Raw genomic sequence first — 25,791 nt, 5'->3', positions numbered from 1 at the left:
ATTTACATTTCTGAATTGAGAATGTAACCTCAGTTCCAGCTGAGGTTAATAAAATCTGGGCCTCAAATTCATTATATCCACTGTGTCTGTCTCTTCTATAAAGCCATTATCTCCATTATGTGCTTATGAAAAGAAATAACAGTTTCCAAAAACATCAATGCTTAAATTAAGTTGTCTTATTTAGAAAGACACATGTCAATAGATTGGGGGCTGAGGGCAGATTGATCCTTTTAAGAGATTTACAAATTTGCCTTCAGGTGGTCATTTATATGGAAATAGAATCAGGTTTACATATCTGTCAACCTGAGATCTAATAAATCTTTAATGTATTGACAAAGAGATTGATTAGTAGCAGAAAAATGGAGTACTACCCAATGTCTTTATTGGTTTGAGTGTCTTGTTTATCTAGATTCTCTAGATTTGCAAATTAATCCACCGCTTTACTCCTTCTTCAGCTGGCTAGTCATTCTGTTGTGGCTTCGTTATCATCATCTTGACTTTTTCTATTAGTTATTCTTTTTTCCATTCTTTCTTTTTTTTTAACTCTCTCTCTTTGTTTGGCATTGTTATAGATATGTACTTACCCCATTCAGGCTTCCCAGGTCCTTGACCTTGTGTTCATCAGTACCAACCTCATAGTTGATGACTGCATGCTGCTTGTCCACACTGCGGGACTTCAAACAAAAACATACACAGAAATGATACATTAACCCAGAGACGGCAGTCATATAAGTTCCACTTTTCATCAAAATTTCTCTCAGTTGCTTATATGGAAACATTATACCAATGCTAGACTACAGAACTACATGTTTCCTTAACAAACCATTAGAGGGCTGTATGTGACTGAAGCAAACTGTTCAGTGTTAGACCTTTGAGGGCGTATTAGCATCCAATGTCAAAAATGTAACTTTGAAAGTAAATCTCAATGTTCTTACACATTTTTTATCCACAATCATATCAACATGAAGCACATTAGGAGGCATTTCAGGGTTTCTGATACTGTTAACTTTATACAGTCGCCTTCACATTCATCCACAGATGTACAGAAACAATACAAACACTTCACAAGTTGACAAAAGAGAACAATAGAAGAAGAAAGACTGGAGGTAAAGTACTGATTTTCAGCAGCTTTCAGATATAAGCCCATCGGCTGTTTCATAGATTAATCGTCTTCAGAACAAACACTGAAAACCTTATGTATGCGTGGCATGAGCCTGAAATAGACATGTTTGGTGGAATATGCCAAATACTGCGGTCATGTATCATTGCCACGAATCCTAATCCAAAAAATATCAAAATGAATTTAATGACACTGGTTGATAAATAAAATAAAGTTTGCTGTGATCCTAATTTTGATTGTTGAAATGCCTGCTGCCGGCATTTCACAGTTTAAGTTGAAGTTAGTCAAATAGCAGTTCTGGGAAGTGAACCTCAATTACGTACTCATATGACCCTTTCCTATAACTCAATCCCTCCTTGTTCTAAAGAAGCTCACTCTTGTTGAACCAAAAATATCAAGATTGTATGGGAAGCAACTCTGGAAAGCCAACAGTAGAACAGATTACATTACTGAGATTAGTTTAGATCAAACGGGGTGGAAATCGGCTGAGATGCCTCTTACACTTCAACACTTCAAACTGCTGCAGGTTTCATGCTGTTACACAGATGTGGTGCTGACAGATATAACGTGTGAAGAAGAAAAGGAGAATATAGATGTATGGAGTAGCTCAACATCACTAAAAATAAGATTCAGCAAACTTAACTTACAGCTGAGTTACACAATGAGAGTTATGGTCTTGCTATTTTTTAAAATTTTCTACCTGTAATGAAGAAGTTACAACATTAATAAAGTCCTTCCCTTTTTCAATAAATGAATAAAGCAACCATCTTTTTGCATTAAAAGACGAAATAAAGACACTTAGGAAGCTTAAATACCAGTAACCACTGGGTAATTCTCTCATAGATTCATGTACAGTTTGATCTTTGCTGCGAGTCTGTCTGAATTTGTGTTTGTGTTTTATTTGGTGCATGACACAGCAGCCTCTAATGTTTAGCCATGTGATGAGGCCTTGGCTTGTTGAAGCAGTCACATGGGGGAAAACTGTAAGCTGCTTTGCCAACACACACAAATACGCAGAGCCAAAAAAAAAAAAAGTCCCTAATTTGTAAGATTTCCCTTGTCTTGTCATTCCAAAGATATCACAAGGATAGGAATACAATAACCCACACAGAAACACACAAAGGAGCAGTAAATCTTCAGGTCATTGGAAACATATTAGGGTGTGTGTTTGAAAAAAGATGCAGATATTTTACAACTCGAATGACTCTTATTAGCTTGAAGTCTTCAAAGAACAGGACTGTGTAAGGACTTAAACCAGTCAGCAAACTAATAAAACTAAGAAATCAGCCCATTAAAGGGGCAATGCAGTCAACTTTAGATACAATGCAGCTGTGTGTGAGATATACAAGTAAATAAAGAGGCTTTTTTGTAAAGAATAAAACATCATGGACATTTGAACATTTTTAGGTCTGTGATAGACAGAAAAGCAGCAACATTACTATGTGCCAAAGAAGATTACATAAAGTTTTAAGTTAGTCTGCTTCCATTTAGAGCTCATGTAGCATCATTAATAATAAGTCTTGATGGCTAAACAGCAACTAAAGGTACTGAAATTAAAATAATAACAATTTAAACTTAAAGAGACTGGAGTTGCAGATCCATGATGCATTGAGTCTCACCAATTAAAACTTCTCTTTACGATGTTTTCTTCAAAATAGCATCAGTATTTGCATTTTCACAAGTTATAAAAGGGAACATAGGACATAATGGCACTTAGGCTTTAATATTAAACACATTGAATTCAAGAAGAATAGGGAACATTTTTATCCATATATAACTAAAAAAAATTAAAACTAATGAAAGTGTTTCACAGTAAACAGAATCTAACATTTAAAGTGTCAAAGCACCTTTGACAACCAGACTTTCAGCCACTGGGATAGGAAAAACTTTCAAAATAATACCAATGCTGCAACCATGGATGCAGCTACTGTTCACAATAACTGACTCAGTCAGATAAGATCTAACTCAAGAGGTATCTGTCCCACTTTCTATTTATAGTAGGGTGACATGAGGTACACATGAGTGTACACGTGGTCCCTCTGGATGTATACACAGCTGCAGAAACACACCAACATGGTAGTATAGAAGAATGCTCTGCTGCTGGAAGATCACAAACATGAACAATGGAGTTGTTTTGTAGCTTCCTTACTAGATATGTCTTATTAACTTAAAAAAAAAAGGATTTAAGTATTTATATGGATGAGAAGAATTCTCTGTGTTCACCAGTAATCCTATTATCTTAATACTCACAACTAAATACTTCACAGACTTCTTTACTTTTATTTGTTTTGGTCTTCTTCGTTGAGGTTGCTGTCAGTGAAGACGCGGTGTGTGAAGTGTCCTTACTTGTAGCATGAGCTCGCAGTCATCACGGCCAACAAAGATCATTTCCCGGGGGAGTCGGTGTCGCGTTCCCCCGCTGCTCACCAGGAACCAAGAGGTCACACTCATCTCTGCACCCTGCTGCGGCCTCTCATACACACCTCCTGAGACCAAAGTAAACATTTAGCTCAATACATGCAGATGATTTAACTCCCCTGTTAAATTCAAAACATAATTGATCAAAACATCTGGCGTTTGTTCAGTTTTAAATGTTATTTACTTCTTATTTTAAGAGTTATCCAATTACAAGAAAATGAGACAAATAATAATCAGATAATAAACAAAAGTGTCAACTTCTTGATACCAATATCATTATTGATTTTGCAATAATATATTTATTGTAAATGTTTTTGCCCATAGTTATCATACAGTGAAAATGTTACTACAGTCCCATTATAGTGCATCACTCTTTTTTAAAAAACATGCACTAAAATTAAGATAATTTTGACAACAGTGTATAGAAAAGGGTTTTGTACTTGTTTCGTTTAGACCAACAGTGCTCTTTAAACAAGGTCTAACGTATTAGTGTGACAAAAGCCAACTAACAGTGTGTTTAGAAGGAAAGCATGTCTTAAATAATTGCAGACAAGCTGGAAATTGGAATATATTCAAATGACATCTTAAGAAAACTGTTGGAAAATTAATTAAATAATTATTTAGTGAACTATACACACCGCTGGCCAAAATAGCTTACAGCTGATAGACCACTGACAGCACAACGCACCTAGGCCATCCTGAAAGACATAAAAAAGAATTTATTCATGTTAACATTTATTCTCAGAGGCATAAAAACATAAAAGGAAAAAAAAAGAAAAGGGAAAACATATCTAAAAAAGACAGTAGAATCTCTGGCAAAATGTAAATATTGGTACAGATATACAGAATAAAAACCCTCTTGCTTGGTTTTGATTTCGGTGGGGGGAATCAGTTTGAGTGGGCGGTCTTGCAACACGATACCTCTGTCTACGCCTGGGAATGAACACCAATCAAGCCAGGAAGATACATCCTCTCTTTCTCTCTGCCGGCTCTGATGAATGCCAGATGTTAGAAGAGGAAGTGATGTAGGAATGTTGGCTGGCCTACCCATCAAGACGGTTATTTTCCCTCCTGCCACCCTCCCTCCCCTCATCTACCACTCCCCTTCACGTGGGCTGGAAAGGAGGTCAAAGCAAACTGTTCTGACTTTCTGACTGTCCAGGCCTGGAAGAAGAACATAAAGCACATCTAAGCAACAGGCAGGTGACTCATGTGGCTGTTGTCAAACAGTAACAAAGGATATAACAAATTTGGTTTAATAAATTCAAGCTGAGTGATTGGTTGGACTGCTGCTGTCTGAGCAACTGGGTGTAAAATACAGCAGCTTAAGTGCCTTCTCATAATTTCATTTTTCATGCTGTCACAAGACTTAGCAGAAAATTCTCAGAGTGAAGTGGAGGGACTGTTGTTTCAGTTATAAAGCTTGCTTCATTTGGTTACACCTTAATATTTAAATTTATAAGAGGTTTAGACACCAAATATTTTGCATAATCATTTATCTTAAAAACTGTACTTTCAAAGCCTTTCAAGTGGCATTAAAATAACATAAGCTTTCTGTCGTGTGTAGAAAGTGCCAAGAAAAACCCCATCGGAGTGGGAATTAAAGATTATTGAGCTTAGCCCTTGCTCACTTGACCTCAGAAGTACTTGGTATATCAACTCAGTAATCCCTTGAGTAAAATTTTAATCAGCTGCACACCTCAGTTCCTCGCATGACATGGCTGGGAACATGACTGTATCAACAGCTGTCTCTAATGTAAAACAGATCAGTTTTTCACCCCCACTTCTCACTCTCAATCTGACAATTTTATACGCTGTGAGAAAAATCTGATGAGGAAGTTTGATGAATCTCCTTAGTACTTTAATATGGGTGATTTGATGCAGCCAGACATTTATATTAAAGTTACAGAGAACATGTTTAATGGATATTGTTGAATAAAACTGGCCAAAACTAGTATAAAGTTTCTGTGCATTCTGAAAGAAGTATTTTCATGAGAAACTATCAGCTGAACAAATTACAGAATACTTGCATAAAAAATATAACACAACTTTCTAATAATCTAAATGAATTTGACAACAGGAATACAGATGAAAGAACAAATCTGAATTTCATTTCTTTCAATTCTATGCAGCTGAAAACACCCTGACTCCAGCTGACAAATTCATGCTCACATGTTTGGTCAAGTGGTGATACAATTTTGTTTCACATACAAATGGCAAAACTGCAGCTGCATGACACCAAAGTGTGGCAGATAACAGAAACAGAAGACATGTGTTTAGATGCTATGCTGGGACAACTCATTGGTCTTACCAAACACAGCAACAGCATTGCCATTACACTACAATTATACCGTGTATCCCTCCCGACTGTAACCAAAGCATCAAAAATCTTGCCATCTTAATAACCTCTGCACACTCACATGCAGAATGCAAGGTTAACAAGATTGTGGTCGAGCGGCATGGATATAATGCATACCAGCCTTTATGGTCCCATTAAAAGAACTTCTTACTATGACACATGAAAGACGTGGCACAGATGGGGGAATGCAGAGGTAGGCCCGATGAAGGAGATGCAGATGTGTCTGCTCTCCAGTTCCTTCTCACAGTCTTAATAGCAAAGGTCGTCTCATTCTAAGAATAACGATAATAAGAACTCTTTCTTTGTTTAAAACTATTAGAAATATTTTTGTTTTGTTTTTTATCATAGTTTTAATTCATCTGAAATATGCTAAAATCAAACTCCAAGACATTTTTAGGTAAATATAACAAAAATCTGTATGTTTTTTTAGAAGTTAAATGTTGCTAGAGGTCAGAAATTTCAAGACTTTAGATATTTGTACATTTCAAAGTTATGATTCATTCTGCTCCTTCAGCAACATTCTTGATGGGGCTAATAAGGAGAAATAGTGACCTCATGTTTTTGGCAGGAATCTCCCAACCCACTGAGCTGCTCCAATAGTATCTCCCCACACACTCTCACACACACAGACATACAGAAACAGGGAGTGAAAGAGCAGGATTATTCCAAGAAGACTGAATTCTTTGTATAAAGAAGATAGCAGAGAGAAACAGGAAGTATGTTAAGCACTTCTTGTCATAGACAATAATCTTTGCATCTATAGCATGTGTGGAGTAGCTTATCCTGACATATATCATGATTAATCTTAAAACAAAGGGGCAGATTTAAAGAAATGAGTATCAGTCTGATATTCCTGGTGTTATTAAGTATACAATAAGTAGTTCAGAAATTATAAATAGGCAAAGGTGATTATAAAGCAGAGCAAAATAATCAGATTCATCAGCCTTGACTAATCACTCTTGCAGCTAAGTTTCCAACATGAAGTTATATGAACAGCCTTCTGTTTTCTTCAGCATTTCAACTCTCTTCACTCCTCTTCAAACCAGCCAATCAGAATAGCTAGCTGAAAGAAAGGAAGTGGCGTCAGTATTTATGGTCATCAACTAATATGATTCTTGCTGCAACACAGACTGCAGCTTTCCACGTAGCATCTGGCTGGAGTGTGTTTCCCAGGATGATGCAACAGCTGGGTAGCCATGAGAAGCACTCATCTGCTCTTCCAAAAGCAGATGAGTGCTTCTTACCACAGCTGACTTGCACCACATCATACACCTTGAAAGCGGACACACATTTGCTCAGCAAGCCAAAATAAATAAATAAATAAAAAAATACGTATAGAAAAAGATAGAGAACCAGAAAAAGATGACTCATTGTCTCCTCACACTCACTTCCTGACAGTCTTATTGTGAGAGCCCTGATAAGGGTGTGGCTGGCTGCTAACATTTAAAAAATTTTATTGCAATTACAATCGAATTTACAAGAGATGTCAGCTTCATGAATTTAAAGTAAAAACAATATTCACTATATAACATTGTATAACTCACTGACTGAGAAACCACAAGGTGACTGACTTGAAAAGGTGTTTGCTGCACTAATTTCCATCTCCGGTTGGTTTCTCGAAAGAAGAATCCTCTGGCTGACAGGAGGAGATGAATTTAATGTTTACCACAGCAGCAAAGACTGACTGCTCTGATATAAATAGCACTCAGTAGTTGCTGTAGCTTTGGTAGTAAAAACACACTTGGATAAAGAGACAATAAAAGAGTAGCAACTGGATTACATTAAACTTTTCCAAGAAAATGGCAGGAATAAGGTACTTTGACTTCTTAAAACGTGATTTTTTTTTTTAAAGATTTGTGGTGCAAGGCAAACAGCAAAACAACAGTATTCATTTTTTTTTCCTCAGTAACACCGATCTAAGGTCAATTAGGGTTTTCAGACTGAAGTCAATAATAGGCAAGAGACACTGAATCAGTCTTTTAAGCTTAAAGCTATTTTGGGTCCAGGGAAGTCTACGACCCTTGAGGGATGCACAGAACAACCAAGAGAACAGACTCAAGGTGAGGCAGTAACGTCTGCACAGACAGACAAAGGCTTCTTTTAGTCCCCAGTGACTGAGTTTACTACAGACAAACAGACATGAAAGGGTAGAGGAGTTATTTTTTTTTCCTCTTCAAATGAGATAAAAAAAGAGGACCAGCCAGGCTTTTTCCATGATAGGTAACAGACACTATTCAGAGCATTTTGTCAATTACATGAATGTAGTTTTATTGCTCTTAGAGCTTCACTGTTGTTTTGACATATTAAATTCTCTTTTGCAAATCTTAGTTTACTGGTTGAGCGCAATTGAGGGTGCATTCACACCTAATAGTCTGTTGGACTTGGTACGATTGGGGGTTGCAACATTCTTTCAGTCCATTTTTTTTCCACACTACATTTAATCAAGTGAACTGGACCTTTTGACTAATGTATCACCATCTTTGCCAGAGATGGTGCTATATCAAGAATTACTGAAGGAAAGGATGAACAACAAAGAAGTAAACTCGCTCATCTGTTGGTTAATGAAGGGAAACTCGTGTTTCCATCACATCAGAGCAAAACAAGGAGCTGCATCAGATCCTTGCTGTCTTTGGCTGACCATATTTCTATCGAAAATTTTACCTTGTTCTTCCACGTCTGACCACGAGCCATTTCTCCAGGCTATCGTTTTATATGCGAGTATGTTTTGGCTGCATTTGCCCACAATGCCCTGCACTGTACCCACCATCCCCTTTCTGTTGTGGTCTCATTCCTGTATTTGGTTCCTTTGAAGCGAACCAAGACCTACGTTTATAGGTGGACCAGAGTTCACTTCTATGATCTGTATCAGTGTTTGTTTGTGCATTCACACCTCCTCAATCCTACCGGACTTTCCAAGCAAACAAACTAGGATTCAAATCAGAAGGTGTGAACGCGCCCTAACATTGATGGAGCTCACAGATTACACTGTGTAACATTAACATGACTGGCAATGTGATAGTACTTTTAAGTATTTAAATGTAACATTCTAGTAAAAGATCAGATAGAGATGAGTGTGAAACTTATGTCCCACTAGCATGTAATTGCTGGATATGTTATTGCAGTGAGGAATAAGAATATTGGTGTCAAAGTAAAAATACTGAACTCCAGCTCTACTAGGAAATAAGTATTTCTAAAGTCTGACAGTAATAATAGTATATTATAAATGTTCTTTGTGTAAAATTAAGAATCCACAGTAGAGCATGCTATGGCTGCTTCAGGGATAACTAAATGCAAGATCTATATTCCATTTGACATTTGAATTAAATTGGCCTACTTTAACTTCTTACAAATGAAGGCGCAGGGGTAAAGGCTCTTTAGCCCTATTCTCTTAAAAAAGGGACCTACAATGACTTAGTCTGAGAAATAAAGAAAAATGTTTGTACTTTTTCTTCTTCTATCCAATTTTGAGTTCTGTATAACATTTCATAAACATGTCTGTGCTATCAAAATATCATAGAGATTCATAAGTATTCAGCAACTGAATGAAGTTAGATAACGGCCAAGGATGCTTGTTAAGCTTCCAAACACTGCTTTGGTAAGGATAGCTAAAGAAGGATTTACCCAAAAAGGGATTTGATTTGATAAATACACACACAAAGAGATAAAAGCACAATCTGCATCGTCTGTCATTTATTGATAAATTCATTTAATGTCCAAAAATAGAACTTAACAGAAAGTGTCAGATGAAAAAGATAGACCATTTTTTAAGTAATTGAATGAATGGGTCATGTTATGATCACAATGATTTTCTATACTGGGAGTTTGGATTGAGATTAAATGTTCAACACTTAAAAACTAATAGCAAAATAATTTAGTGTGTCAAAAGAAGAAAATCATTTATGCCACAAAATATGGTGTGTACAGCACTTTGGTCAACTTTGTTGATTTGAAATGCTTTATAAATAAAGTTGGATTGGATTGGATAAGAATGTACATTTGTGATAAGATTATGGAACAGAAGGATATAGTCAAATCTAAGCTCCATCAAGATGAGGATGTGGAAGACTCAATCAATTTACATTGTGGTATATGAATGCACTTTAATTTCTGTGAAGTTTAACTAAAATATTTTGTAAACATAACAAACATGAGAAACCACACATATATTTTGAGCTGGAGAGAAGGATGAAAAACTCTGCTGCTGTCATTGCTTCATCCCACCTTACAAGGGCAAAGCAAACAATAACAAAACATCACAGCCCTCTGGATCGTAATTGGATCAGGTGACAAGATAACAAGAGATTCCCAGCCCTTATGCAATGCAGCGACACTATATGCTATGATTTATACTGGAACAGGATCAGAGCGCCATAGGGGTAGATGCTAAATCATTAAGCCAGTCTAATACTACCAGGCTGCAGAATGTTGCATATGTATGCATAGCTTTATCTGTGTTCACATGGCTAGCATATGCAGCTTGTGGGTGAAAAAAACTCTCCCATGCAGCAGAAAAGACCATATGGTGCAGAAAAGCAGCCACACGCATCACATGGGCGACTGGCGAGAGAAGACAAGCTAGCACCTCTATTTAGGAGCAATAATCCTGCCTGCTTCTTTGTTATTACAACACACAACCCAGCACCCCCCCTAGCCTGGAGACACCAATCCACCACATGCTCTATGACCCCAGTGTTCAGGATGCCCTACAAATGGAAATTTACACTTCATGGATACTAAGAAATCTGCAGGATTACAGTCAAAACAGGCCTTTTCACTGAGCAAAACGTGTAAAAATAAGGTTATTATTCTAGTCAAGTCTAAAGGGAGGAGAAGCCGGTACGATGAACAAGAGCTCATAATCAAAAAGAGATCAGAAAAAAATATATATAATTAATTGTGAAAGAAAAATAATGAAGCACATGCCCTGTAGCACAGCCTCTATCTGTGCATATGATTAATTCTCTGAAGGATGTGTACATAGCTTTTCTTAGAAAAATATGTTTTAAGACACACATTTCTGGAGGCAGTGTTCTTAATGAAGCATAAAAAATAGAAGAAAATACAAATGTGCTATATGAATGCTTAAAATTTAATTATCATTTAAAACACTAGAGGGATAAATATGGTATTATACTAGAATTAAAACCTTTAGTTAATTTAATGATTTGATGTGTTTTCTGAATTCCAAACTTAAAATTCATATTAGTTTAATGGTGGGTAAACTCTCTTTATGGATACCAGATGGCATTTAATGAATTCAATCTCATGTAAACTACTGAATAAAATTGTAAAAACAGTCAATTAAGTATACATTTGTTATGCTTGTGGCCCTGCCGGGCTCCTGCTGTGTTAATAATGACTGACCCATGGCCCTTTGACAGGAACATTGACCAACTCTGTCATGTTGATTGTGGCTCCAACATTCATGCTGCCCAGAGCAGACAAAAATAGCTAACTCACATTGAAACCTGCACTGGCACTTAGGAGGGGGGAAATTATAAATGCTAGCATAACAGGACAATCAGTGGCTGGCAGAAGGGATGATGGGAATAGAGACTGCCCAAATCAAGATCAATATCCGCAGTGGAAAGAAGCACATATAAAAGGAAGCTCAGAGGGGAGTAGGTTACACCCCAAAACAGATGTGAGGTTTGGTCTGTTTTATTTTTCATTTTGAGGAGTAAAATGAAAAAAACAACAAAAAAAACAAAACAAAAAAAACAGGCACACCCTTATTTTCTATAACAAGGGAAAGGCTGATGATGATGTGTATAAATAATCCCAACTACATCTCCAGTTTTCTGCTCTGCTGTGGTATCTCACCAATTTTTTCTAAACCGCAGACTTATTCACCTCCTGTTTGTCTGACTCTGCACACAATGACAGTCAGCAGGCAAAGCTATGAGTCTCATAGTCCTTTTAATGCTTCAAGATTCATTGCTATTTTCAGCCACGTGCTTTCTTCTGCAACACTTTTAGAAAACAGTCCGAATAAAATAGAATCATCTCACATATCAAGTTTCAGGCTAAGTTGTTTTCAGCCACAAATAAAACTCCCTGAACACTGAAGTCAAATGAACTCACTTCCTAAACTTCCTACGACACACAATGGCCGGACAATAGTCCCCAAAGATGTCCCAAAACCCCAACTATAGTTCAGAACAGAGGATGAAACTGAAGAAAATCCTTACTAAGCACTGCTCTTTGGCCAGTGAATATCTTATAAAATAGGATACTAAACAAGAAATGAACTCAGAACCAATGGAAAGATAATAGTCAGCTTATAACAGTACATACCAAAAGCTAAAAAACTTGCAAACATCCCCTACAACTAGGAGATTGCAAGGATTTATAAGAGGCCAAGGTTACTAATATTAAACAGTTTATTGCCTTCGTTTGGAGCATTACTGTATATTTGCCATGAAGTTAAGCATGCCGGGCAGCAGTATAGCTAGGAAGTTACTGCTGCTTCCTTTCTAGGAGTGCAGCGACCGCCCTGTGTTACTGACAGTTTTATAAAACGCAACCGCCTGTGGAGCAGACCGTCCTGCCAACCGCTACATTTGAGCAGAGCACAGTCAGGAAGGGGAAAAAGACAAGAGTGAAGGAGAAAAGGGAGAGGAAAAGGGAGAGGAAGGGAGCAAAGCCAGACTGGATGGTATTATCTGCACATTCTATGGCTCAAACCCAAAGAAATTTGAATTCTTACAGCTGAGGAAGGAGGAGACTAACCAGACCTACTGATGTGGAATATTAAGCTTCACAACTCTCCAACAATCAGTTTAGTATGTGAACAGTTGACTTGAATTGATGAATAAATTCATTACATCTGATAAATGAAAGATAAACACACAGATTTACATTTGGTACAGACGGCAGTACTCAATTTTCATATGATTTAACCTTTGTTTCTAAAATTTATTTAGGCTTTGCTTATAAGACAATATCACAACCTTAATTATCTTCACATCTATAAAGTTGACTCTTAGTTGTTTCTCAAAGTTTTACATTTGATGTGATGATGATTACAAAAATCAAACTGAACACAAAGAGACCGAATGTATGTAGGCCAACTATATCTGGCCCACGAAAACAAAGCCTCCACACAGAAGAGGTGGTTGAGGGTCCGAGATCAGGAAACATTGTGCAGTTGCATTACATTACGAACTACCTACGTACAAAATCAACCATTCAGACAATGCGATTTATATAGGGACTCAGACAGGACCCCGGGGTAAGTCTGTTTCTAATGAGATAAACAAAGCGCCCAATGTGAGCGACCTTCATTGATGTGCATCTTGCCTCGGTATCCTTCGTGTGACGGCAGAAGGATGCAAATGACTGAAAAAGAGTGGGGCAATAGTGAAATATTGACCTGTACAAAGGGAGTAGGGGGTCAATTTTTTTTTTTACAAAGCCAGCAAAGTGACGAGCCAGTGTTGCTTTACAAAGGTGGAGCAGGACAGGCTTGTCATGTTGCTGCTCACAATAGTAGCCATCCAGTTAGCCAACGGAGTCAGAGCAGCATGTTTAGCCCTTATAGGCATGACAGGATATTCACCAGGCTTATAATCATTATTAAATTACGTACACCAATTTGAAATAAGCTTTGATACATTGAAAGAAAATTACTATAAATTCTGCCTTGACGCTTCAGATAATTTTGAATCACCACTGAAATCAGGGGATGTGCAGCAGAAAAGCAGAAAACCGACTCTTTCTATTCCACAAACTTCACACGAGCGAGTAATGAAGGTAAAAACCAAGCTGTACGCTTTAAATGTTAGCATTCGCAAAATTTGAGTCAAGTCTACTCCTCGCTTACCCGTTTCTTTCTGGTGTGTGTCGCTGTTGAAGGTGTGTATAGAGCCCAGCCTTTCCGTGCCGTCTCTGCAGATCAGAGCGGTGGCCTTCTCTCCCTCCGTTGCTCAGCAATAAGCTACTCCCTGCAAAATAGCGGTCAGCGTTTCAAAGCGGCGCAGATAGGAATGACTGTTTCCGGTTAAAACTTTCAAAATAAAAACAGAGGGAGATTTGTAGAGTCTTGAAGTGACGCGTTATATCCGAACAGCCATATGAACAATTTCTCGTGTCTTCACGATTTCGGGCATTTCTGTTAGGAGAGAAAGAGAGCGAGAGCGAGAGAGAGAGAGAGAGAGAGAGAGAGAGAGAGAGAGAGAGAGAGAGAGAGAGAGGGAAAACTCACTAGAACATAATTTCACATTCATTGCTGTGAAGATCAATATAAATACTATTTACTTACATTGTATGTGATTTCTGATTTAGTTGTATAATTATTTTTTGTAAACAATGCAGAGTATTAGAATTTTCCATTTTTGAAACGTAGATAATTGATACAGGGTGGTATTGTATATTTTGGTCAAATATAATTGATTTAAAGTAATATTTTAATGTAATTTGCTACATTAACCAAATTGAGAAATACCAAAGGGAGATTGTTGCATTATAGTGTTCCTTTGGAGTTAAACAACAATATGAATAACACAATAAATACATAAAAAATTTGGTTATAAACTATATTTACTACAATTACAAGAGATTGTGACTGATACTGACTCCACAGTCAATAGTTATGGAGGGTGAAATCATTTGTGGAATGATGGAAATAATTCCCTCCTGTGACATTCTACATTGCGGCAGCATGGCACAATTAGTCTGTTGCTGAACATGCTCCTGAGCTTGTCCAGCACATTGTAGGAAGAGTGTGAAGGTCTGTTCAGTATAGTCCTTAATTTGGACAGCATCCTCCTCTCTAACACCACAGTCAGAGTCTAGCTCAACATTTACAACATGAGGGCTTTATGGGTAAGTTTGCTAAGTCTGTTGGTGTCAGCTACCTTTGTTCAGGAGTGGTCCACTAATACAGATTCTGTGTAGAAAAAGGGCCTGAGCCTGCTCTGTTTCATGTCTGTCCTTTAATGTCTGCAGCAGGATGCTCCACATGTTTCACCAGTCTGTTGTAAGCACCATCTTCTTTGCTGTGGTGCGTCAAAGCAAAGGATGCGAACACACTGAAAAAACTCATCAAAAAGACTGTGTCCATCAAATGGATGAAGCTCCCCATACTAGAGGAGGTGGTTAGGGACAGAATCCTGGCAAAACTGCTAACAATCATGGACAAAAACTTCCACCCCCTCCATGACACACTAGACAGTTTTAAACTAGTTGTATTTATATAAAAAAAATGTGGTTAACTTTTTTTAAAATGGAAAATCTGTATGTAAGTATGAAACAAAAAAGTTAAAATGTAAATGCCTTTTAAGGTAGATTACAAAACCTCAGTAATTCATAATGTTTTTAGCTAAACAAAGATTTTCAGAACCTAGAGGTCTGGCATTGTCCTGTTGAAATGACTTCATACCTCCTGAGAAATGTTATGTTTTAGCTGAGTTGGTCAAGTTGATATAACAGTCACAAATCAGCTGTAGTTACAGTGATACTGCCTACGCCCTCCATGCTATGAAGTAGACTCTGCAGAAAAAACATGGATTATTTATGGGAAGCTGCACAGAAAATATGCAACAGATGGTAGTGTTACTGACATCACGCTCTAGAAACTGATGAACCCAGAGGATTACACAGTAAAAGATGTTTGGTCTTTTTTTTAAAACCGCACTTTAATATTGAAAGTAGATATTGCAATTTCCGTTATTGAGAGCTTTTTTGTGGCTAACTTGATAGATATCATCCTCAGCAGCGCCTGCGTCTACACTTCCAACCGTGGATGCTTCCAACTCAACCAGAAGCAATGTCCGCCAGAACCGGGTGGGCGGGTTTCCTGGACTCATTGGTTTCGTTCCGAGGTCTTTTGTTACTGTAGCACCACCTGGGTTGCGCAGCTGGCAGGTTGAGATATGATGCCGAAAAGAAGAGACAGTATGCATAATGCGCAGCTCAAGAGAAAGATGATGCAAGAGAGAAAAACACACAAAAACAAGATAAAAAAATGTACAAAAAAATAACTTCCATCATTAAAAACATTAGAATTTATTAAAATTTCTGTCAATGCAGGAGAAATGTTTAGAAGTTATGCAAATTGAACAAAGCACTGTAGAGCATTTCACAGACCTTGATGCTTTGTGACAGCCTCACCTGAATTGAGAGAGCGTTACATAGCGCATTTATTGCTGATTGGCAGAACGTTTGTTTTACAAATTGAGCCGAGCCGGTGATGAGCTAGATATGTACTAAACAAGGCTTAATGATGTATCAGCATTTGATTTATGCAACCAACAAAATAATCAATGAAAACAAAATATATTTCAAAGTATCTTAAAATTTGAAAGTGTTTTGTCTCGCACGATGACGCAATGACGTTCCCCTCCTGTCTGCGTAAGGGCACTGGGTTTCCTCTCAGAGGAACCCATAGGAAAGGCGACGCCTCTCAGTAGATTTTTTCTTTCTTTCTTTCGTGAAAAAGCAGTTGATTTTGGAACATAAACCCATAATTCAGACTACATTCAAACCACTATAAATTAGTGCTCTATTTTAGAAGTCGAACCTTTACGTTAAGTTACTTTGAAATTACATTTTTTGACAAAGCCTAAACGGCATCAGTTAATCAATTTTTTTCATTATTGTTTTAAAATGCAGTGAAGTAGAGCAATATATTGACTAGTGAAATGTCAGTGCTGTGTCATTAAGCGAGGTTTTCACTTTTCAGTTATTTGTTTATTTTAATTATTGTTGTTATTATTATTGTTTTCCATTTCGGCAGGTGGAGAGGCATAAACCGAGCCAACCCTGTCCGTTGAAGGGGCGTTGGAGAATTGAAGTAGGAATGTGCAGCGCGTGCGGTTGCTAGCGAATGACGGACAATATGGACGCCCCGCGGGATGTTCAAACTTCCAAGCGAAACTGTAGCTCCAAGTCATTGTTTTCAGCCAGTTCTGCGGTGGCTATGGAGATTAAACGAAAAAAAATACGACAGAGCTCTTTATTCTTGCAAACAGAGGTAAGTTCAAGAGATTCTAAGCGCTTTTATATGTTTTTACCGTCAAACACTGAATCGTAATGACAGGTCCGTTGACAATGGACGGGGGTACTAAGTGCAACGATACTAACACAGCAATGTAATTTATGTTTATTTCGCCTTTATGCAGCCGTTATAAATATGCTTACTTTTATATGTTCAAATAAGTTGAATTCTCCTACTTTTTTCTCAAACCCACGCTGGCTTCCATGCTCCAGTAAATAATCCGTGCCAGTTAAGTCATCTATGGGGAGTTGCCCCGTTTAACTATTCGTTTCCTGAAACCACCATTGTCCAATTTTGCAGCATGTTTTCTAACATCGCTAAAACTAACTTCCTTTCAGGACACAAGCGTGAAACGATGCCCAAAGCTTTTGAACGACACCCAGCAGATTGTTGACAACATGAATTTGTTGTATATACGACAGATTTCTGGGAAGCTGCAGGTGCATATTTAAATTTGTAATATGGAGGACGATGATGTTTGCATGCACGAAACACAATCTCGTATTAAAATCAAAAATGGGTTTTTGTTTAGGAATATCAGACATAATAATACTCCATACCCTCATAAGTTTACATCTACATCTCTTCAGTTTAGCTTTTTAGCATACCATCAATACATCTCCATACTGCATGTTTTCCATGAAAATGACTAATGATCTCCATACAATTTGTTTGCTGTTCATCATGAAACCACCTGACCTCACCTGCATGCATCATTGTACAACCAGAAGTTGCACTTGAGTGAGAGAGCAAAGGTTGGCTTTATTGCCACGACTGTAACATTTCTTATTTTCAGTGATCTACAAGTGATATGGGTTTGAGCCAAACAGACAATAAAGAGCTCAAATCTAATCAAATCTAAATAAAAATTGTAACCGATTTAAATGAAGTTTGAGAGCTTTTAATGTGAAAGTTACTAGATTCAAAGGAGAGTCTTAGCAGTGAGAGATTACTCTCTGTCTTACTTTTCATGAAAAAGTTGTTTCTTTGGGACATTTGCATCGGAAAGTATACTGTGGTCACCCCTACGTCTCCAGCAATCCGAACTATCTCTTACTTGAATATTTAAAGTATTGTGTGAATTTAAAAGACTAGATTTATCATTTTAAATTGTACCAGTCAATTTCTGAAGCTTTAGACTGAAGGTCTGTTTCTCAGTTATAGGATTATATTTTTAAGCATCCAGCTATTACATAATACCTTATCCGTTTGTGAAGTCTTTGAGTTCAGTCAAATAATGTTTTTCTTGCTTAGGAAAGGTCCTGAGTAAAATGGAAGTATCTAAATGAGAGCTGGTCAAATTCCCTAAATGCTAAAGAAGGAGCTTCAGTGCTTAAATCATGGTGCCATCCTTTATGAAGGGAAAGGAGATAACATGTCCTACATTTCCTTTTGGGTGCATCTTTTATTTGTTATTTATTTATTTATTTTTGCATAACTTTTAGTGTACATTTTGATTATTTTAAACAGCAAGTTGCATTTTTACAAGAAGATTTTGTTTCTTGTTTTTTATTCAAAGCAAAAAGCTTGGCATTAAGCTGAAAGGTTGTGATAATATGTTCTGTGTGTACTAAAAGGCAGTGCCATTTTGTCTTTTCAATCTTCTTTTTTTGCAAACAATCCAGGTACCTAAGGTAAGTGGCACTAAAAGGCTTATATCATCTTATAAGCAGCTTTGTTAGTTGAAATGTTTATTTTTTTTCTTATTAAATAACATTCAAGTGCAATTTTATCACCAGTCATCATGCCCATGTAGTTAGTCTTTGTTATAGCATATTGTTGGAACAACATACCAAATCTGTCTTTTGAAAAATATTCATTTGGTCATTGAAAAATTTCCTTTGTTTTGTACATGAAGAACACAAACATACAAGAGAAGCTTGGCTTTGAGATGCGAATGCGAGAGGGGGCCTACAAGCTGCTGCTTGCATGCAGCAAGAGAGAACAGATTCTTAACGCCTCCAAGAACCTGCTGACCTGCAATGCCAGGATCCAGGCTTATCTCACCCAGCTGCAAAGGGAGAAAGAGGAGCAGGATATGGTGGGAGCTGTCACAAGGTAAGGATTTTGGTGTTTACTATGCCTTTAGTTGGAGAAAATACAACGGACGTCTTTAAGTTTATCCTTTTAGATACAAGTTATTGGAAACATAAAGACAGAAAAATGTGATGCAGAGGGTTTGAAAAACTTTTAAAGTAAAAATATTCTCCTGCAGTGATTATTGATATACATATTGCAGCAAGTTGTTGTGATCAGTTAAAAATTTTATTACAGAGTGGCAAGTTCTGCTACAGGTGGTCGTCTGCCCTGTCATGGTACCGTTGCTCTGTCTGGTAAGCTTGCTTGCCTTTTGTGTTTAATCATGTCTTATGGGATACATTAAATGTACCCAAAATAAACTAATATTGAAATAGTTTAATCTTAAGAAAAAAATAATTTCTTAAGCTATTTAGGTAATTAGAGTGTAGCGATGTAAATTAACTTTTCTTTTCTCTGATGTAGGCTTGCGGATTCCTTTGATATGGAAGGATTCAGACCACTTTAATAACAGAGGAAGTAGGTTTACCTTTTTTGTGCTTACATTCATGCCTTCCATTTAGCTTTCCCTCATGTTATTTTGCTTAGATTTGCTGTAGTAACGCACTGTGCATCCCTTGCTTTTGGAAGGCTCTCGTCGGGTTGCTGTGTTCTGTCTGATGCAGATTGGCTCCGAGGTGTTCGACACAGAGATGGTTGTGGTGGACAGATCTGTCACTGACATCTGCTTTGAGGGAGTCACCATCTTGTAAATATATATAAATTTTTCTACATATCCAACATGTAGACATATAAACTCAAAACAGCTGCACATCTTTTTGGAAACCTTTTAGGTGCATCTGAGCAGTGTTTGAACAGCACTAATTTTCTCATTAATACTTCACTGGCAAATATGAGGAGAGGATTACTGGTCGCAGTGTTGTTGTACTGTATTATTTACTGATTTTAAAACTTAGGTTTTCTAATTACCTTGATCCAGCATAGTTTAAACTGATGTTTGAAATTCTTGTCCTCAGTAAAGAGGCAGTTCCTCAGTTTGAACTGAGGGTGGAGCTGTGGAGCTGCGCCCTAGAGGAAGAGCTCACTTTGGTAAACACACCAAAGAAATTGGCAAAGAAGCTACGTAACTCCTTTGGAAAGACCTCTGGAAAGAAGCTCTGCTCCCTGCTGGACACTCCAGATCCTGACACTTTCCTGCAGAATAACCCCATACCCTCGTATGTAATGTTTTTATCTTAGAAAATCCAGCATGGGCTATTAAATCTCAGAGTTTTGCTGTTAGGGCTGAACTTGATAGTGGAATAAGAGATGCAATTGAAAGCTTTGTTAGGGATTTTAATAAGGTTTTAATATTTGTGGTCCTGAATATTAAACGTTTAGCCTTCAGATATTTGAAAATTGCGCTTGTCATGTCACCATATGAAATTTATTTTGCTCAGGGAGGAAAACCATGCTTAAAGACGTTTTAGAGTTGAAAGTTACACGCTCAGCTGAACATCTGTAAGTGATAAGCACCACATGTTCATAGGGATCATTTGGGCCTTAAAAGAAAAAGATGATTTATGAAAAACAACATGGGTTAAGAGCACTTTACTGAGTTAAGGCTAGAGTTTAGGATATATTTTCAGGAAAATAAGTCATTTTGACACATTTAAAGATGGCTAAAACTTGGATATGTGTGTATGTTCGTACCAGTGGAGCTAAATACAGCCTGCTGGCCTACACAACGCTGGATCTGGCTGAGGCTGAAGGCACCTTTCAGTCTCACTCCCTCATTGTCCTCCAGAACGGTAAGCAACGGCAGAGAAATGTAATATCTAAGGGTACAAAGTTCTTATTCCTTTAAGCTCATGAACTGAATTGGTATCATTGTAATTCTAAAATATTTTTACACCAGTACAACTGAAACCTAAAATTAAGGAAAATAACCCATAATTGAGGTTTAGCTTGGATTCCTTTTCTCCCTCTTACTTGAATGATTAATTGGGTAAAAGTTAGTACTCAGGAGGTTTTTTTCCTTGTAATTTCAAGGGTAAATATTTGTTTTCCACTCTGGCACATTAGTGTTCAACTCTATAGTGCATGTTATGAGTTTTTAAATTACTGTTAAAACAGGAAACTGATAGACAATGAAAATTTTATACTTTTTCCTCTTCTAATGAAAATATTTTCTTCTCTTTCAAGACTGAAATGATTCTTAATGAACACCTTTCTTTTAAAATAAAACCTTTTTGCAGCTTATTAAGATTAATGCTTGCAGACCTCCATATTTTCAGGCTTTTTATTTTTCTCTGTTGATGCTCATCCTTACAGCTGAGTGGTCCTCTTGGCTTCCCCTGTATGGCAACCTCTGCTGCCAGTTAGTGGCACAGCCTGCTTGTATGACACAGAACATGATGACTGGCTACTTGAGTCAGAAGGTGTGTTGTTCTTTAACTACTGTATTTATTACCATGACTTTTATAACTGGCTCCTGGTTTGATTTCGGAAGTTGGATTTTTTTATTCTGGTGATTTTTTTTTAGCAACGTGTGGAGGGGTTGGACCGCTGTTGCAGACTTTACTGTGTGCTGAGTGCTGGTTTTTTGTCCTGTTACTTCACCCCAGAAGAAATTGATGCTCAGTTGCAGCCTACTCTAAGTGTGCCCATCAATAAGGTACATTTTATAAACCAATCTAAATATTAAAACTTAAGTTACCCCTGTCTTTATTACAATGCATGATCCATTTTAATTGCATTTTTTTTTAGTAATTTTAATGTGATTAAAAACAGGAGGTGGATTGTTGTTAATTTAATTCTCAATTTAACCTTTTCCCCAGCATTTTGCACCTAATCCTGCTTGCATCTTTGGCATTTTACTGCTGGTTAAATGTGTTTTTCTGCACCATCAGCAGTGGACTTTTTAGTCCAGCATCTTGCAAAGAACTGTAATTTCTAAAATGTCAAACTTCTTTCCAGTTTATAAGTTATTTGTTATTGTTTCTGCAGGAGACCCGGATACGTGTGATGGAAAAGGACTCAGCAGGCAAAAAATCCAGGAGTTTGTCCATCAGCAACCCTTCACCAGAGGGTTCTCAGACCATTGTTTTTATCACAGACACCAGGGATGAGCTGGAGGACTGGCTGGACGCCCTTTACCAGCACCTCTATGATCAGAGTACCAACCTTTAGTTACATGAATAGCTCTTTTTAAAATTGTATTTGCGATTGCATAATAAGACGTTTTGTGCAGCTAAATCTTCCTAAAAACCTCTCATCAAGAGCAGATGGTATAACCTTTTTCAGCTTCTCTCATATATTCTTGTTTACGACCAGGCCAGTGGCTGCACTGCTGCGACCGACTAATGAAGATTGAGGTTATGTCACCACGAAAACCATCACTCTTCCTCTCCAAGCAGGCTGACTCTGTTTACAACGACCTCAGTAAGTGGAATAATTTGAATTAGGGACTGAAGTGAGTTAAACAAAAGTTGATAATTTGTTGACTGATGTTGAAAGTTTTAGGAGTTGTATTTAAAAAGATTTTGCCTGATTTAAGTGCTCTCAGGAAATAAAATGGAATATATTTCATGAACTACACAAAGTAGTTTTCAGTACAGTGGTCATACATACAAGTAAATTCCAGCTGCATAAAAATGAGATAAATAGTGTATGGCTCTGTGTCCTTTTTAAGAGAAAGATGAAAAATAAAAATTACATTTAATTTCATCACAATATTTCCTTTTTTTTTCAGGTATTAATTCACCCAGCAAGTTTGAAAGCATTACAGATATCATTCACAGCAAAATAGAGGAGACAGATGGTTGCTTCCTGATTGGTCATGAAGAGAAGAAAGAGGTGCCTAATTGGTCCACTCTGTTTGATGGGTCCCATTCAATGGTGGTAGAGAAAGGTATTCTGTCCCAGAGCAAAACCTCCACCCCTTGTTCAAGTCCTAACTCCAAGACCAGCTCTACTCCCCTCAGCAACAAAAAGCGACGTGCTCCACCCCCTCCATCTGACAGAGAGCCTTATGCTCCCCCTGCCCGTCCAGCCAGACCTCCCCTCCCTGCTTCTCTTCATCATCACCCTCCTCCTTCATACCAGGAGAAGGAGAACTCTGGCACTTGCATTTCACATCCAGCGACAAGATCCAAAACGGGAAGACCATCTCTAGATGCAAAGTTTTCTGCCATCATTCAGCAGCTCCAGCGGAACAATGCCGGAGGCAGCACAGCTCACAACCGAAAAAATGCTCCACTGGGCGTCCTCGATGTGCACCCACAGGGTCAGTCTCAACCTCCTCCCCAGCAGCTGGACTCCCAGAACAACCACACCCAGACCCCTGATACCACAACTGATCATGGTTTTGTCAGAGCCTGTAATGGTCCCGGTCCTGTTCCTGCACCACGCAGCAAAGTGAGGAAGTCTTTCAGGGAGAGAATGAACCTCAAAGCATTGTAACCTCAACTTTAACCATTTCAATATTTAGGTAACTACAGTAACAATACCCTACCATTAACAAAAATAACTAAAGCAGCACTTTTCAACACTGATAAAATCTAATCTATATCTGAGTTTAACTTTACCTCACTAGCGATGAAAACTCCTTCAATAGATAATATAGACATTATAAAGGAATATTTTATAACTTTGGGAAATGCTCTTACCTTACATAACTATAATCCCTGAGCCAGTTAGCTTTGGTTAGAAGTGTTTAAAACAGGAGGAAATGACTAATCAGTGTCTGCTTAATGTGTAACAGGAACTCTAAACCTGCACATTTAAAGTTCATTAACTGAACATAACACTACTCCCAGTAGTCACTGCTCTAGTGGAGAAACCGCAAGTGATTATTTCACCTACATTTTTTGAAGATAAAACATGTTTTGTGAACTTTCAGAGGTGCTGGTCTGCAGAATTTGTTACATTTAAACAAAGCCAGGCTTGCTTTTCTCATTCTTTCAGCCTCAATGCAAACTTTCCCACAAACCCAGCTTCATATTGAGGTCACAAATCTTTTCATATAACAGCACAACATGAAAGCCTGTTTCCTAAAATGTCAAATTATTAGAACTCATTGTATGGATAGGTGAGGAGCATTAAAAGGGGGAATTTAAAAAAATCTTTATTACAGCCTCACAAATTCCTGCTGACACCTCATATCACAATGTCCATACTGCACTGAGACGTCTCCTTCTCCACTTTCTGTATATCAAGTTTTTCATGTGCAGCTAACCCATAGATGAAATTGGAAGCTGTACACTGGCTTGAGCACCACTATCATCAATCCAACTAAAATGGAAAGGCTTATTTCTTTGCTCTGCCACTGGAACATGAACTAAAGAAAGAGCCTTTGGAAAAGCACTCAAATTGGAATTGATCCTTTGGCTAACTGTGGACGACTCATTCCTTTTGGAACTATTGACATATTCTACTTACTGTGACGACTTTATGACCACTATAGCTGATTTTAGAGAAACGTGATTTTTAGGAGCAATTGCAAGCACCAATGTGACTCCTCCATTCCCCCAGAGGTCTTAATAATAGAGTGACCTTGGTTTTTAGTGGCTACACAATATGTCTAACACAATTTACCATTGCAGCCAATAAATACTGCGAACATAATTGAATGAATGAGTCTTTTGAGTGGTTTAAATAATGAATGCCCTTGTGTGTGTGTTTTGAGCATACCCAGTACTGCAGCCAACTAAATATTTCAGCCACTTAATGATATTGTATTGAGGAGCAGTCATCATAATTAGACATGGTGCACAAAGGGTTTAGCTACTTTCCCTGAAACCGCACATTCAGATAAAGCAATAAGGTAAAAGCTATAGTAACTTTTTTGTTTCTTATCTAGCCCTTCAATTTCAGTTAAATTTAGAGGGTAGAGATGTAGATTTGTGAGGAGGTGGATTACATGAAGGCTTAGTTTAAGCCTTAAAGGGGGATGGGGAGAAAATAGGTTGTACAAAGGGAGATGCAGCTCAACATTAGCAGTGTGCCAGATGTTTCTTATGCTTGCTGTGTATTGCTGATACATTAGTCACTTTGATCTTTTACTGTATGCACCTGGAACAACAAGAAATGGCTTAAAGCTAAAGCCTCCCAACATTACTTTCCTTACTGATGATGCTGGGATTACATTTCAGACTGAATGATTTAGAATTGTATTGCATTTTTACCTTCTCATGAACATCTTGGCTATTCTCAGACTTATAAGCACAGAACAGCAATGCATGTTAGCTTTACTGGCAGATACTGTGGCAAACGTTTCTGTATTATTCTGGGTAATTAATTGTGTAGCCCTGGTAAAAGTGATTTTAAATGCAGGAAATGCAGCCTTTTATCAAGAATCCTGGTAAAGATGTAAAAATGAATAAATGTCATTTTGTTAACTGCAAATACAGCAGAAGGGATTTGTAGTTTTGAGCTGATTATGACTAAATGTACTCTAGTTTTTTATGGTTTACTGTCAAATATGAATGTGTCTTCTGTCAAATTATTTTAGTGCAGTGATGTTAATGTACCATTTAGTAGCAATACATCTTGTCCTAGTGCAGAATAATTTGTGTTTAGTGCAATGTAAAAATATGCATCTGTCGTAGCTATTGTTTCTCAGAAAGTGCGATTTCTTTTCACTCTGTTGTCTTGAAAGCTAACTGTATTTTTATTATTGCTGATCTGCAATAAAACGACCTACATTCTACCCTGGTGAGGCTGCTTTATTTTTGCTGAGCCTGGAAGTATTACTGAATATTTTTCATGCTAAAGGTTTACTAGGGGGTGGCAATAAAAGTCAAAGCATAGCTTTTATTGCAGCCCAATTCACATCACATAGAGATACATGCACTGGCACATTTCTCCACTGCAGCA

General features: G+C 37.6%; 2 protein-coding genes across 15 annotated transcripts in view; one reads left to right on the top strand and one right to left on the bottom strand.

Moving 5' to 3' along the window:
- cep170aa (centrosomal protein 170Aa) overlaps positions 1 to 13,839 on the bottom strand; it is a 38,646-nt gene extending 24,807 nt beyond the window's left edge. For all 13 annotated transcript variants that reach the window (XM_042010226.1, XM_042010232.1, XM_042010230.1 and 10 more), the window contains exons 1-4: positions 13,723 to 13,839; positions 4,177 to 4,236; positions 3,467 to 3,606; positions 585 to 674 (exon numbers count right to left, since the gene is read on the bottom strand). In XM_042010226.1, the coding sequence (XP_041866160.1) occupies positions 585 to 674; positions 3,467 to 3,571 (195 nt within the window). In that variant the 5' untranslated portion in view covers positions 3,572 to 3,606; positions 4,177 to 4,236; positions 13,723 to 13,839. The remainder of the gene's footprint in view (positions 1 to 584; positions 675 to 3,466; positions 3,607 to 4,176; positions 4,237 to 13,722) is intronic.
- A 2,484-nt stretch (positions 13,840 to 16,323) lies between these two features.
- On the top strand, positions 16,324 to 25,624 carry rtkn2 (rhotekin 2). 2 transcript variants are annotated; one of them, XM_042011108.1, is made up of 13 exons: positions 16,324 to 16,872; positions 17,235 to 17,336; positions 18,755 to 18,954; positions 19,171 to 19,229; positions 19,399 to 19,452; positions 19,564 to 19,681; positions 19,950 to 20,150; positions 20,629 to 20,723; positions 21,247 to 21,353; positions 21,458 to 21,589; positions 21,922 to 22,090; positions 22,249 to 22,356; positions 22,667 to 25,624. In XM_042011108.1, exons 1-13 carry the CDS (start codon positions 16,726 to 16,728, stop codon positions 23,374 to 23,376), a joined length of 2,202 nt encoding a protein of 733 aa, XP_041867042.1. In that variant the 5' UTR covers positions 16,324 to 16,725; the 3' UTR covers positions 23,377 to 25,624. The 2 variants fall into 2 exon arrangements, with proteins under 2 accessions (XP_041867042.1, XP_041867043.1); XM_042011109.1 differs by lacking the exon at positions 17,235 to 17,336 and having other exon boundaries at positions 16,326 to 16,872.
- Positions 25,625 to 25,791: the final 167 nt, after the last annotated feature.

The sequence above is a fragment of the Melanotaenia boesemani genome, chromosome 16, assembly GCF_017639745.1.
Source record: "Melanotaenia boesemani isolate fMelBoe1 chromosome 16, fMelBoe1.pri, whole genome shotgun sequence".
Taxonomy (NCBI): Eukaryota; Metazoa; Chordata; class Actinopteri; order Atheriniformes; family Melanotaeniidae; genus Melanotaenia; species Melanotaenia boesemani.
Note: the sequence above shows the minus strand (reverse complement) of the source record. Positions and strands in the feature narration are given on the sequence as shown.

Bases quoted from the DNA above. Each gene is read 5' to 3' on its own strand.
- rtkn2 (XM_042011108.1), top strand. From the start codon at position 16,726: ATGACGGACAATATGGACGCCCCGCGGGATGTTCAAACTTCCAAGCGA. The intron at 17,337-18,754 runs GTGCATATTTAA...TTGTACATGAAG, and splicing joins AGATTTCTGGGAAGCTGCAG to AACACAAACATACAAGAGAA. The intron at 19,453-19,563 runs GTAGGTTTACCT...TGCTTTTGGAAG, and splicing joins CCACTTTAATAACAGAGGAA to GCTCTCGTCGGGTTGCTGTG.